The sequence below is a fragment of the Phyllostomus discolor genome, chromosome 9 (genome assembly GCF_004126475.2).
Source record: "Phyllostomus discolor isolate MPI-MPIP mPhyDis1 chromosome 9, mPhyDis1.pri.v3, whole genome shotgun sequence".
Taxonomy (NCBI): Eukaryota; Metazoa; Chordata; class Mammalia; order Chiroptera; family Phyllostomidae; genus Phyllostomus; species Phyllostomus discolor.
The window spans coordinates 43,005,170-43,020,029 of record NC_040911.2 but is presented as its reverse complement, the minus strand read 5'-3'; the positions used below and the strand labels follow the sequence as shown (position 1 = coordinate 43,020,029).

The 14,860-nt window shown below is 37.3% G+C and overlaps 1 protein-coding gene across 4 annotated transcripts in view; it reads left to right on the top strand.

Annotated features, from left to right (window-relative positions):
* MYOM1 (myomesin 1) overlaps window positions 1-14,860 on the top strand; it is a 142,026-nt gene that overhangs the window by 62,995 nt on the left and 64,171 nt on the right. For 3 of the 4 annotated variants that reach the window (XM_028524763.2, XM_036009254.1, XM_036009255.1), the window contains 6 exons: window positions 239-295; window positions 2,642-2,766; window positions 9,810-9,993; window positions 10,359-10,533; window positions 12,319-12,440; window positions 14,190-14,477. In XM_028524763.2, the coding sequence (XP_028380564.2) occupies window positions 239-295; window positions 2,642-2,766; window positions 9,810-9,993; window positions 10,359-10,533; window positions 12,319-12,440; window positions 14,190-14,477 (951 nt within the window). The remainder of the gene's footprint in view (window positions 1-238; window positions 296-2,641; window positions 2,767-9,809; window positions 9,994-10,358; window positions 10,534-12,318; window positions 12,441-14,189; window positions 14,478-14,860) is intronic. The other variant, XM_028524764.2, reaches the window with a different exon arrangement.

The following is a 14,860-nucleotide window of genomic DNA, read 5'->3' as shown; positions in this document are numbered from 1 at the left end:
CCTCACTTGTGTAAGTACAATTCTAGAAATGTCAGCTCAGTTCAGTCAGCTTCTAGGCTCCAGCAGATTGTGAATTCTTTGAAGACACAATTCCATGTACATGTTCAGTAAGATTCTTTAGCAAATTACATAAGTCAGCTAAGTAGCAAATCCATTTGTGACCAATCTGGCCACTTTATCAGTGTGGTTGAAACTGCATTTGTGAATGTTTGTGATTTTTATATTTATCTTTGCTCAGGTCGCCCTTCAGCACCCTGGACTGGACAGATCATTGTCACTGAAGAGGAACCTGGAGGTAAAAGCTACGGTTTCCTCAGATAATATTGCCAATGTTTCGTTATGCGGGTTAGCTTTTGTTATCAATGGTGCAGTGCATGTTACAATGTTTTGGGAAGAACATTCTGGAATAGCTAAAGATCATAAAGTAATATATTGTCAGAGAATCACTTTTCCTAAAAAGCTTCAGGGAGGTATATTTGACATATAGTAAACTGCATGTCTGTAAAATATACAGCTTGATAAATTTTATAGCTGTGTTCACCTATGAAACCATCACCATGATCAAAATAGTGAAAATATCCACTGCCCTTAAAATTTCCCCAGATCCTTTTGTAATCTCCAGGCCATCACAAACCTGCTTCCTCTCACTATAGTCTGCATTGTCCACAATTTTAGATAAGTGGAATCATATTCATTTTTTGTCTGGTTTCCTTCATGCAGCATAATTATTTTGAGATTTATCCATGTTGATGCATGTATCATTTCATTTTGATTTATCCATCCATCACTGAAAGTTTCTATAAAAATCCTTATGAAATGTTTATGTGGTCACATGTTTTCACTTCTCTTAGATAAATACCTATGAGTTGAATGGATATGTCATACAGTAGGTTTATGTTTAATTTTAAAAGAAAACAGTCAACTATTTTCCAAAATGGTTGTGCCACTTTATATTCTCATCAGTAGTCTTTCTATGAGAATTCCCCAGTTGCTCCACATTGTCACCAGTACTTGGCAAGATCAGTCTTTTTACTTTTAGTCATTCTAGTGGTGTACAGTGCTGTTTTATACCACAGTGGTATTTCGTAGTGGGAGCATAGTGGTTTTAATTGGCCTTTCCCTACTAATGTAGAGATTGATTGCATATTTGTAGATCTATTTCTGCAGTCTCTATTGGTAAATTTTATTTTCTCTTTTATGTAGCTTTTATAAGTGCTGTATTTATTTTTTTTAAGCTTCATAGTTTTGAAATCAGGTAATACAAATCCTCTAATCTTCCCCATACCCAAAGTTGTTTTGGCTATTCTAACTCTTTATATCTTCATGGAAAATGTGAAACCAGCTTATACATTTCTACAAAAACCTGCTGAAATTTCAATTGAATCTTTTATATCCTTAGTGATTTTCTCTCTGTTTGTTCTATCAATTATTGATAGTGATGAAATCTCCAACTGAATGATTTATTTATCATTTTTCTGGTAGTTCTATATGGTTGTGCTTCACGTATTGTGATGTTCTGTTATTAGATGCATAAACATATTTATTGTTATGTTTTCTTATGGACTGACCACTTTATTGTTATAAAGTGACTCCCTTTATCTATAGTAATGTTCCCCCTGCCTTGGAAATCTACTTTGTTATTAATATAACCTTTCCAGACTTCTTTTGACTGGTTTTAGCATGACATATGATTTTCATTCTTTTAACCTATGTGTGTGTTCATATTTAAGTCACGTTTCTTATAGGCATCATAGAGCTGGATCTTGCTTTTTATACAATCTGGTAATCTTACCATTTGTGACAACATAGATGGACCTAGAGTGTATTATGCTAAGAGAAAAACAAATATTATGTATTTTACTTATATGGGAATCTAAAAAGTAAAATAAATAAACAAACAAAGTAGAAATGAACTCATAGATACAGAGAACAAACTGATGGGTGCCAGATGGGAGGAGGGTTGGGACACTGGGTGAAAAGGTGAAGGTACTCAGAAGTACAAATTAGCAGTTACAAAATGTCATGGGCGTGTACAGTACAACAAAGGGAATATTGTCAATAATATAGGGTGGAGCAAAATAGTTTTACAGTTGTTTATATAAAAATACAATAGTTAATAAATATTAGTACAAGGATAAACTCTGTCTTTCATGTACTCACAGCTGTGGACCTATGTTTGACCCACCCTATATTATAATAATTATGTATAGAGTCAGGTGAGTACTAGACTTATCAGGGAAACACCTCATAACTTATATAAGTGTCTGAGCACTATGATGTACACCTGAAACTAATATAATACTGTGTGTCAACTATAATTTTTAAAACTGTAAAAATTTTAATCAATCAATTAATAAATAAATTGCATTAACAAACTATGATTCCAATCCTTTTTGAAGAGATATAAAAAATAAGTTGTGTCATTGCAACTGGTTTTCAGGACTACTGGAGAAATTAAAATTGTCAACAAAGAAAGTAAAATGAATGAATGGCTTTCAGGAAGAATTTTAGAGATAAGGTACTTCTTTATTCTATGAAGCAGCAATTAAGTCTTCCTCCAGGAATAGGGAACCATCTGTGACCCTGAGTATCCTGGGTCTCCCAGAGTGCGTGCTCCTTACTTTTCCTTGTTGTTTTTCAGAGGGCATTGTTCCTGGACCTCCCACAGACCTCTCCATCACTGAGGCCACCCAGAGTTATGTGGTGCTAAGCTGGAAGCCCCCTAGACAGCGTGGCCATGAGGGCATTCTGTACTTTGTGGAAAAGGTAAGACTCTTGGATCAGCATTATTCCCTCATACCACTTTCTGAAGCTTTCTTTTAAAGAGCAGAGATTAAATTTTACTGTGTCCTGAACTCTTTAAAACAATATAAACTGTAAACAATCTCCACAGAAAAATGTGTATCACACAGAACTTTGCCAGAAAGTCCAGGGGATTTGTGGACCCCTGAGGGTCATCTATAGATTTCTAAGGCTCCACAGACCCCAAAGCATGATCCCTTTATGAAGAGAGATGTTCCGAAAGTTGTAGATTTCCTGTAAGACACTTTTCAGGAAACCTCTTTGCCTCCCTTGCTCTAATAATGGCTTTTCTTCTCTCTATGTCTTGTCATTCTGCAGTAGGGCAGGAACATCAGTGAGGGTAGATGGCTGAGAGGAGGAGAAGTTAAACTACTTTCCAATGGCTAGAGGGCTGAGGACAGAGAGCGCTCACATGCTGCTACACGCTTGGCTAGCACTACTCTGGGTGCAGGTCAAAGGATGGGGTCAGGGGTTAAAAAACAACATAAGATATTGGCTAGTTCTTTCTCTCAAGTCTCTTACAAGTATATTGTAATTGTATTATGTTAGAGAGGGCAGCACACAATGAAGGCTTAAAATGAATGAATCATGAGAATTGTATGTGAAGCTATTATATGCCAATATTTGAGAAGAGTTCTAATAAGTATTTATGCCCAAGAAATGGAGAAGAGCCAATAACTGTGCAGGACATTACTTGGGGAACTGCCCCAGCTGCACATACAGACACAGAGGAGAACCTGCCAGGCAAGGCACAGGGCCTAGGAGTGGAAGAAGTCCTTGGCTAAACAGGATAATTGCTACTAAGAGTGTTTAAAGAGAATTTACCTAAAATGAGGTTTAATTCTTTTATATTGTTGGTGGGAATGTAAATTGGTCCAACCACTAGGGAAAGCAATATGGAGATTCCTCAAAAAATTAAAAATGTATCTACCATATATCTGGCAATTCCACTCTTGGGTATATACCCAAAGGAAATGAAAACAGAATTTAAAGAAGGCCCCAGACCAAGGAATCAGATACTGGCTGTTTTTGACTGTAAATCCTAGAGGTAAGGGCATGGACTTCACAAAAAATACCAGAGGTGACTCAATGTTTTCAAAAATGTGTCATGAGGGTGGGAGGAGGAGGGAGATGAAAAAAAAAACAAAAAACAAAAAACAAAACAAAACAGGATTTTGATAAGATACATACATTCCCATGTCTATCACAGCATTATTTCCAATAGCCAAGGTATGGACTCCACCCAAATGCCCATCAGTGGATGAATGGATACAAAAGAAGCATTACATATACACAATGGAACAATATTCAGTCATGGGAAAGGAGGATATTCTCTCATATGCAACAATGTGGATGGCCCTTTAGCACATTACTGTAAGGAATATAGGTCAGACAGAGAAAGACAAGTTCTGTATGATATCACTCATATGTGGACTCTAAAAAAAGTAAATTATTACAAATAGAGAGTAATGTGGTGGTTACCAGGTGAGGGGAAGGGGGTATAAGAGTGACAGTGTTTAAAGATAAAAACTTGTAATGAGTAGTAAGTAAGCCATAGAGATCTAATGTACAGTATGAAGAACACATGAAACCAGAAAAGTCAGCATCTGTGCTGCGTGTCACTCCCAGAACCAATAAGTAGAGATAAGGATTGGCCCTTTATGGGCACTTTATTCAGATGCCAGAAATCTGAAAAGACAGCGGGAGGGGGCAGGTTTATGTACCCTGCAAAACCATCTTAACTTTTCATTTCAACCCAACCTTTTTATAAGGAGAAGAAAGAGTAAGTAAGGAGTTTGGAAAAAAGTTAATTGGATAAGAGTTGTAGTCCAATGGCAGTTTTCCTCATCCTTCTTTATCTGTTGATCCATAATTTTTATCTGCATCACCTGGGACACAATGGCTCAGATACTGTCTACTTGGCTTTGTGCTCCGACCCTGTGGGGGCCCACAGTTGAACTGCTTGTGGACCTACTGGGGTCGCTGTGGTCATGCATTCCAGGTCCTGGAATAACAGCTTTCCATATGCATTAATCATTTAAGTCTATCAACTAAGGCTAAAATCTTTAACTCTTGAATTCCCCTATCACATAGACAATAATACTGTAGTATAGTTATATAATGTGATAAACACTGCTACATTAGCAACTGTATTATAATATACAAGTGTATCCAAGTAACATGCTGTGCACCTTAAACCTATGCAATGTACCAGTCAAATTCATTCAATAGAAATAAATGAGTAAATAGAATAAATTAATTTTAAAATAAGGTTAAAATCAATTTGTTAGAAGTTTAGATTAGGATGTAATTGAAAAGAGAAACAAAAATGAGTTTATTTTATCATATATAAGAATATTTATATTTTTACTGGCAGCTCTGTACCATTCTTTTAGAACAACCCATGAAAATGTATTTGTACCTTTTAATATATTTTATTTAGTTTTACAATATAGTGTTATTAACTATAGTCACCATGCTATACATTGCCTGACTTATTTATTTTATAACTGGAAATTTATATTTTTTGACCACTTTCACCTACTTTGTTCAACCCTCCACCCATCCCCGCCTAGCCTGTGGAAACCACAGCTGTTCTCTGTATCACTAAGTTCAGTTTTTTTGGTCAGGGGAGGAGGTGGTATTAGGGTGTTTTTGTTTGTTTGTTCCCTTATTTTTAGATTCCACATGTAAGTGAGATTATACAGTATTTGTCTTTGAGAGAAAATTTTGTAAAATTGTGCAATAGCTTAACAAGGTATTATTTACTTTACAGTTTACTTTCATAGCAAAATTGTAGAAAAGTTCTCCCTTTTGCAAAAATATTATGAAGTTCAATCATAAAAAAGTTCTCTTTATTTTGCAAATTTTTTATGGAGTTCAATTAATTTTCCTAAGAGCCTTTGCTTTTTATCTTAATGCTACTCTGATCATTCAACTTTAGAATTCCAGTTAGGTCACCTGTCCTGACAATTATTATAAGAGAATAGATATAGATATACAGGTATATGCAAATTAGGTAAAATATAAAAATAAAAATAATATGCAACTATCTTTGTGGCCTTTTAATTATTTCGTATCAGTGGTGCTTGAGAAAAGTATACTAGGGCTTAAAATGCTACGGTCTGTGGTTTCACTTTATTAATTACTTTTCTTTAATAAGAACACTTAGCTCATGTCTGTCAGGAGGATGCCTCACTTCCTTCTTATCCCTAGCAAGCTGGCAACAATAAATGGATCATCTCTTAAACATGCAATAAGTGTATCTTCCAAGGCAGCCTGATTTTATCAAATTAATATTAATATTTTATATTTTATTAATTCTTATATTTTATAGATATTAACTTCAAATAAAATATAACGTGAGTATTAGTCTCAATTAAAATTTTTTTCTTTATTTTTTTAATGGAAGGCAAGAATAGAACAATAAATGTTCATTTCTGGTTGTGTTTAATACGCACCCTGACTGAATCTTTTTGAAGCACTCCACAGGAAGGGAGTTCTGAGCAAGCACTGTGACAGTAATTACCACCTTTCCTGTAATAATGACCTAGTACCAGCCTAGTACTGAGACGTTTTCTTCAGATGAGTCAGCTTTGGTTTCTGTTGAACATTTCCTCTGGTCATGTAAACTCTTAATTTCTCCACAATAGTCTGTAACTTCCCTAGACCTAAACACATATGAGTCTGTGGTTAAAAATTTAAGTATTCTTTTATCAGCATACCTTTTAGTATGGAACAGAAGGGGACATTTTTGAGTATAGCAGGTCCTTGAATAAGTTTCTCTCAACATCATTTCATTATTATAACATTAATCAGGGGAAAAGTTGATTCGTGGCCTGGGACCACTGTGTCTGTAAAGATGGCACATTCTCCCCATTCCTAAGTAGGTTTTCCCCAAGTACTCCAGTTCCCACCACATTCCAGAGATTCATGTGAGATGAACTGGGGTGTCTGGGTGTCTGAAGTGTCCCAGTTTTGAGTGAGTGAGTGTGTGCGAGTGGCCCTGTGAGGGAAGGTGTCCTGTTCAGGGTGGGCTCCTGCCTTGTGTCTTAAGCTGCCAGGACAAGGTTGAGTCATCCACAACCCTGAACTGGAGTAAGCAGGTTGAAAAATAATTCTTACTTGTTTTAATTAATCATTCTTATATGTACATTTATTTCAGTGCTTAATATTAGATATGTTTTGGGTCTTTATTTAGCTATTTGGTGGGTTTTGTAACCAGAAACATGCTGTAGAAGTGTAAATCTTGTTTATATCAATTAGCTTATGATAAAATTGGTTTTATTATACATCCTTTCACTTAAAGTGAGTTTCCAAGAACCTATCGCCAATGTTAAGTGAACTGTGTAGCCTGAGGCTCATACAGGTATGGGTGGCACGTTCAAAACACCCAGGATGTTAAGGTGCTGGGAAAGCAGAACATGTCCAGAGACCTGGGCCACATTCACAGAACGGTCCAAATCATTCTGAGCTGAGTCTCAAATTATTTCTGATGAACCACTTCTAATACATTGACCTTTCAAAGGGAAATCTTCACGTACTCTTGTTCTGTGGCAAGTTTCCATCTCCAGAATGTTCATGCCCACAGCAGCGCTGCCTCTTGGGTTATCACCATGCTTGCACTTCTTCAGGGAACTTTCTACCTGGGATTTGCATGCACATAAAGCACTTGCCTGCCATGGCCACAGGATTACAATCTCCAACACCATGTCCATAAGCTCTGACATGGTTGAAACTGAGGGGTTTATTAGCAAGAGAATCGGATGAATCAGTCTCCAGTGCTCCCAGCCTCCCTGTCCTACTGTGGCCTTTTCCTCAGGTGTCTTATGTCTTGAGCTCTTCCTCCCATTCTCCTATCAAACTCTGGTCATGTCAGAGACAAGGACGGCACCTCTCGATAGCTCTGTTTGCACCAGCAGAAATGTTACCCAGGACCAGGCATTGTTCTAAGTACTATACATGTGTCAACCCACTTAATTTTTATAGTACCCCTAAGAGGGAAACACTTTTATTTTCATCATGCCTATCTACAAAGATGAGGAAATTGAGGCATTCATGGGGTGGTAGTTTACCCAAGGTCACACAGCAAGAGGCAAAACTAAGATTTGAACCCAGCAGTCGGACTCAGGTTGATATAGATCCAACTATCATTACACACTGCTGCTTTTAAACCTCCCGAAAGCCTAAGTCTTCTTCTCAGTAAAACTTTGAATAATCACACAAACTGTCTCCATAACACCTAATCAGAGCATAGTTTAGAGCAGGGGTGTCAAACTCATTTTCCCTGTGGGCCACATAAGCCTTGTGATTGCCTTCAAAGAGCTGAATTTAATTTCAACTCCTTAACAGTTAAGGAGTAGTGACATTTATACAGTCCTAAAATTATTTCAGCCCTTCGAAGGCAACCATGAGGCTGATGTGGCCCCCTGGTGAAAATGAGTTTGACACCCCTGGTTTAGAGGATTGAAGAATTACAATGGTGAATTAAGTCCTTAGCACAGTGAAAGGCAGCTACCATTTTTGCTTTGAAAGTGTAAGTGATTGATAATTGCTTATGTGTTCCCCAGGGGAGAATATGTCAAAATGAATTAAAGCCATAAACTAAAGGATTAAAAGTCTGGGAGAATTTTATCCCTCTGGATAAATGGTCAGCAGATCAACTGTTTAGGGGGGATTTGTCCTCTCTACCATCCCACACATAAATGGCATTACCATGAAAGGCACTGCAAGGATTTTAGAGGTTACCTTGTCAAATTTGCTCATTCTACAGATGATAAAACTGAGACCAAGAATCCTTGTATGACTTTCTCAAGATCACATTGCTGGTTGTTAAAGCTTGGACCAGAATCAATGCCTCTGGCTTCTTTTCACCATGTCATATTGCCTTTCATTTCAAGTCAATGAAGATTATGCTGAGTGATGTGCCAGTAAATTTATAGTCCCCAAAATGTGTCATCTTCGAAGGCTGATCAGTATATTACAAGGTTTGGATTTCTGGAAAAGTCTGTTAAAACTGCTAAGAAGTTCTGTAGCAATATTGCTTCTACTGATCCCGGGCAGAATTGAAAGTTAGAAGAAGAAGGGAAATGGCTTACTGAAGACTGTTGATAGTTTTCTCACCACATTCTCTGCCAAAGCTCAAATATACACCAAGTTCTTCATTCAAGGGCTACAAAGTCACTCTAGATCATTTTAATTCCAAGAATAGAATTTCTTTATTTTTTCCTATTATTTATTCCAAAACATGGGCAAGGAAAAAAGAGTATCTTTATCTTTCACTAACTGTATTCATTCATTTAGAATTCAGAAAAATTTATTCATTTCAGGAAAAAGAAAACAACTCTGCTGATTATCCACTATGTGCCAGATACAGTTCTGGGGTCTGGGGTATAGCAGTGAGCAAGACAGCGTCCTGAGTTTATTTCACTGGAATTTACTTCCCAATGTAGGAGATGACAAATAAATAATTTAATTTCAAATATGATAAGTGTTTTGAAGAAAAAGTAAGCCGGGGTAAGGGATAAGGATTGCTGATAGGGAGACAGAGACCAAGAAGACCTTTCTGAGGAAGTGATATTTGAGCACAGGCCTGAATAACGTTATGAGTCATTAAATGACAGTCAAGTAATACAGTTTATAACAGTGTAATGAAAATTAAGTGTCTAACATAGCATATTAAATTTAATTACCTGCTCCAAGAATTAGGAAACTATCTGATCCCAAACTATTTTCTAAATAAAGAACCTTTGTAAGTAGGTCAATAATGTTACTTAGTTAATAGTGCAAATGAAGGAAGTATTAAAGTAGCATATTTGTCAAAAAATACAAAGCTGTACTTGATTTACCTAATGCTGTGAACTTCAGAACCTCCAAATCCCCCACAGTCCCCATCTAAGGCAAATAATGGGATATAGTTTGTTGACAGATAACACTAGGAGATGGCCTGCCTCGAGTTCCCATTTATTCCTGCCAAGTTTTCAATGGATTTCACTGTCTGCCTGCAGTGTGACGTAGAAACAGAAAACTGGCAGCGGGTGAACACAGAACTCCCCGTGAAGTCTCCCCGCTTTGCGCTGTTCGACTTGGTTGAGGGGAAATCCTACCGTTTCCGCGTCCGCTGTTCTAATTCAGCAGGAGTTGGGGAGCCATCAGAGGCAACGGAAGTGACTGTGGTCGGGGACAAACTTGGTATGTGTAGAGTTTGGTTGAACAACTGTAAACTTATTTTATATCAAGTCAAGAGAAAATTCTTAAGCAAGAATAAATTTAAAGAATTATTATTACGAATTATCAAATTATGAAAGTAAACCAGGAGTTTTAGCAGTATTGCTAATGTAGTTTTTTCTGGAGTGGGTTGGTGTGTTCCTGAGTATTTTAATTTATCACTATTCTCCCAATCTAATATATTTATTAGTTTTAACAAATATATTATAAAATAAAACAACTGTATGTTTGATACAATTACTTGAATAAAATTTATGTGTGTGCATATGTGTTAAGAATGAATTTTCTAAAATCACCCTGAGTTGAACATCATTTTCCTCTTTCCTCAGATATCCCCAAGGCCCCAGGCAACATCATTCCAAGCAGAAATACAGACACATCAGTAGTAGTTACATGGGAGGAATCCAAAGATGCTAAAGAGCTGGTTGGCTACTACATAGAGTCTAGCGTTGTTGGCTCCGGCAAATGGGAACCCTGCAACAACAACCCGGTGAAGGGCTCACGGTAACTGTGCTCTGTGTGTGGTGGTTGCAGATGGGGCAGGCGGAACGTCTGACTCTAGAGACACAGCGGCTGCAAAGAGGAAACACAGCCATGGACCCATAGAGCAGCACAGACATCCAATGGAAGGAGATTTTTTTTTAAAACATTGAACTTTAAATATCCAAATCAATTTAAAGTTGAACACATCTACTGCAATACATTTTGAAAAAAGGCTTACTTGTTCTATTAAACACTTAGAAATACTTAATGCCCACTGTGATAAGAGTTCATTTTATAGCTCTCTTCTGGTTCTTTTCCCTCTATTCTGACCTTTCATACCTAAAGTCATACTAAATTCCAAGGATTTAATAGGCTCGAGCTAACACAAATGACCCAGGCATTTTAAATGAACAGAAAAAAAGTACCAACATTTTACCAACTCTGAACATCAGCATGGTTACACTGAGGAGGCATAAATAACACCAAACCAAGGACACTAAGAATATTTTGCCATTTCTTTCCTTCTAATATGAGGATGGTTATTTTTCTTGCTTTCAAATGTTTTATCAACCAGCTTTGCAAGCTGATGATGAATTCTGGCCTGCACCCAAAATCTGGACTTCCTTTGATGTAGGACCAGCCTGAGAGAATTCCACCCTCAAAACTGTCAAGCAGGTGTGTGAGGCAGCACCTTCTTTGACCACTTCTAAGTCCAAGGACACCTTTTCTAGAGCATTAGAGAATAGAGACAAACCAATTAATGAGAGAAGACAATGTGTTTTACAAAAGATTCATTTAGCTTGTTTGCTCATTTTACTTTCACTCTTGAGTTTCCAGCATTTTCCCGGAACAGTTTAGAAACATTCATGGAGGGCAGGCAAAGTCCGCCTTTCCACAAATGGATGGGAGCTTCTCGACGGTGGGCCCCATGTTTCGCTCACCACTGTGTCCACGATGCCTGGCTTGGTGTCTGCAGCTCTGAAGTGCTCAATAAGTATTCGCTGCACTGAGTTGACATGAGGGTGGGCCTAAATTCAGGATGAATCTAGATTATGGCTGTCTTTATTAAATATGTTCATATTAATAGCAATAGAGTCATTAGCAGATCTGTTATTTCCTCTGGTTACAGTCCTTAGAATGGATTAAAATGTTACGGTGATTCATTAAACAGCTTTTTATAACCATAATGGCTATTAAAGAGTGAGGCCATTTTGTGTAAAACTGCCTGTGAATTCACACCTTGTTATTGGATCTTTTTATCTAAATAGTAATTCTGGAGTCGATTTTCACCTCTTTTCAAATTCTAGTGTAATTTCCCAATCACTTCCCTGGAGTGCAGGAAGGCAGTGACTAGGCCTCTGACAAGGAGCAGCCTCTGCCTATGGCTATCAGTACACACCTGAAATAGCCATTAATAGTGTTATTAGTACCACCTATTATTTATTCAGTGTCTCCTATATTCAGGTCTTCTAATAGGTACTTTAAATGCCTTATGGGCCATTTTTACACGAAAGTTATTATGTAGGCATAATTATCTCCATCTTATTGATGAGCACAGAGAGGCTCAGAAGGGTTAAGGAACTTAGGGGAAAGCAGGACTCCTCACTGTTTGACAGAGTGAGTTTAAAAAATTGCTCGAGCTGCCTACTTGTCTAAAACACAAATGTTGCCTGTAACTTTCTACATCTTTTCCTTCCTTTTAAAAAATGACTCATTGTCATAAAGCCCAATGATTCAGTTAAGCTAACAATCATCTTCTCTAATTTTCCTCCTAAGGAAGCTTTTAAAAATTTTCTTCCCTTTCAGGTTTACGTGCCATGGATTGGCGACTGGTCAAAGTTATGTTTTCAGGGTCAGAGCAGTTAATGCAGCTGGACTTAGTGAATATTCACAGGATTCAGAAGCAATTGAAGTAAAAGCTGCAATTGGTAAGTTCCTTATACATAATTTTGTAAGGAAAAAATGAATTTTTCTAAGTTATAAAGGAAATACCATTCTCTCCAGAAATTGTTTAAAGCTGCTAATGTCACTCATTGATTCCATCCTCAAGTGATCATTTTTTCTGGCTCCAGGTGACACCTAACCTTCCATAGCTGTCATTTTACAGATCTTCATCACTTACCTAGATTCTGTGCATCTGTAGCCTTTTCATCTTCACAAGTCCAAGTTTCCTCAGATATTTCCCATTGTGTGAAACTCCATTCTAACTTCGTGCTCATCACGGGAATGTAAAGAGCCATCCAATTCCATGAAGTGGTATATCACCCGTATCACCGATCATCTTGTACCTAAAAGCCATTTCATCTGCAACAGAGCCTTGCTTGTTTTCACTAACAGCACATTAACATGCTTTATATAAACACCTTTAAAATTTCTGCAAAGACATATGTGCTTGCTTAATCGTGTTTCATCTCTGTGTGCACATAACCAATAGAATAAAACCAGTAATAAAGTAATTATGCGTATGTACATGATGTACCTCCCAATCTTAGATGACATGAGGAAGGGACCCAGGAAGTTCAGAACAATCAAAATGAAATCTGTCATATCATAACACATGTAAAGAGAAAGATTACTAAATTTTTTTTGTCTTCAATTAGCTTCCTATATTACTTTCTGGATTTTTTATCCTCATCCAAGGGAATGCTTCTCAATTTTAGAGAGCAGAGAAGGGAGAGAGAGAGAGAGAGGTGAACAGAAACATTGAAGCAAGAAACACTGATGTGCTGTCTCCTGTACCCATCCCACCTGGGGGCTGAGCCCACATCCAGGTGCATACCCTGACTGGTAATTGAACCTGTGGCCTTTCAGTTTACAGATGATGCTCCCACTAACTAAGCCACGCTGGCCAGGGCCCATATTACTTTTTAACATTTATTTTTCTGGCGGGGCACTAGCAAACATGGAGACAGCTATAAAGTATTCTTTGCTACTTGAATAATATCCCAACATCAGGTTAAAGATAATGAGACAAAAAGTACTATACACTAAGAACCTATGTAGTTATAAGGTCTCACCAGGGTACCTGTGCCTGAAAGGTTAAATGCTAACTCTTTGGAAATACATGGAAATTCTCAATAAGTGAGTTGAGGCAGAAATTGATGCACACATTCCATTTTCTTCAAGGATCAAATAAAAACAAAATGATATAAAAAACCAAAAATATATACCCTAGGGAAAATATTTTTTATGATATAGACAATAGTGAACATGTTACTTTGAGATTGGGAAGTACACACCATTGATATTTCAATAATGTTGCATAATTGTTTATGAAATCAGGGTCCTTGATGTTATGTGTCTTGTGTATTTCACGGTCCTTTCCCACTGCCCCCATTCTGTGGAATAATAGGGCTTATGTCTTTCAAGAAATGTCTGAGATTTGCTTTCTCTTGTGTACACTTGAGTTCTGTGAATCAAAATAGTTCCTGTTCTATGTGTAGTTTTATGTTCCCAATTCTTCTTTTCCCAGGATATGGAGAAGTTGAGATATTTCCCTGGTGCAAATTATGTGAAACAAATGCTCTCCATATTTCTTGCAAATCCAAGTGATTTCTATTAAACCAAGATTGTTTTTGTTCTGTCTGTGGTCCTATGTTTTTCTCTTTGTTCTTTTACATAAGAGTATATACAGTATGTCTGGGCTTAAAGTTTCTGTTGTTATCTGGTGATTGTAGGGGGAGGAGTGTCTCCAGATGTGTGGCCTGAACTGAGTGATGCACCTGCTGGACTAACAGACTCCAGGGGAGGCATGCATGAAACCTCCCAGCCAGCCTTTAAGAAAGATGCTTTACTTGGTAGCAAACTTAGCAAACCTTCACTACCCAGTAGCTCTCACAACCTGGGCCAAACAGAAGTGAGTAAAGTAAGTGAAACAGTTCAGGAAGAGCTTGCCCCATCACCAAAGAAAGCAGCTCTTAAGGGGAAAAGTAAGTCTGACGCCCCGAAAAAGAAGAAGGACAGAGGTGAGAGTTCAAACAGTAAAACTGTTCCATCTGTCTCCATCAGCATCCTCACCTCTCATTGTCCAGATCACTCTCTTCCATCTGTGTTCACTTTCATCAATGTTTATTCTTCATTTTATGTTTTCAACTATTTATGTGCAATACTTTTATAAACCTACATGGGTTTGGTTTTTATACATAATTCATTGTGATTGGTGATAATAGCATATTTAAAGTAATTTAGTTATAGAGTCCTTTTAGATTTCTGAGGCAGATACACCTCTGGCCTCATTTTGCAAAGAGAGAGCAGGAAGGATTTGATCCTCATAGCTCATGTGAGGATCTTGGCAGTGTTCATATTTAGTACATGTACAGGAAAAATATTTCACAAATAAATGACATTT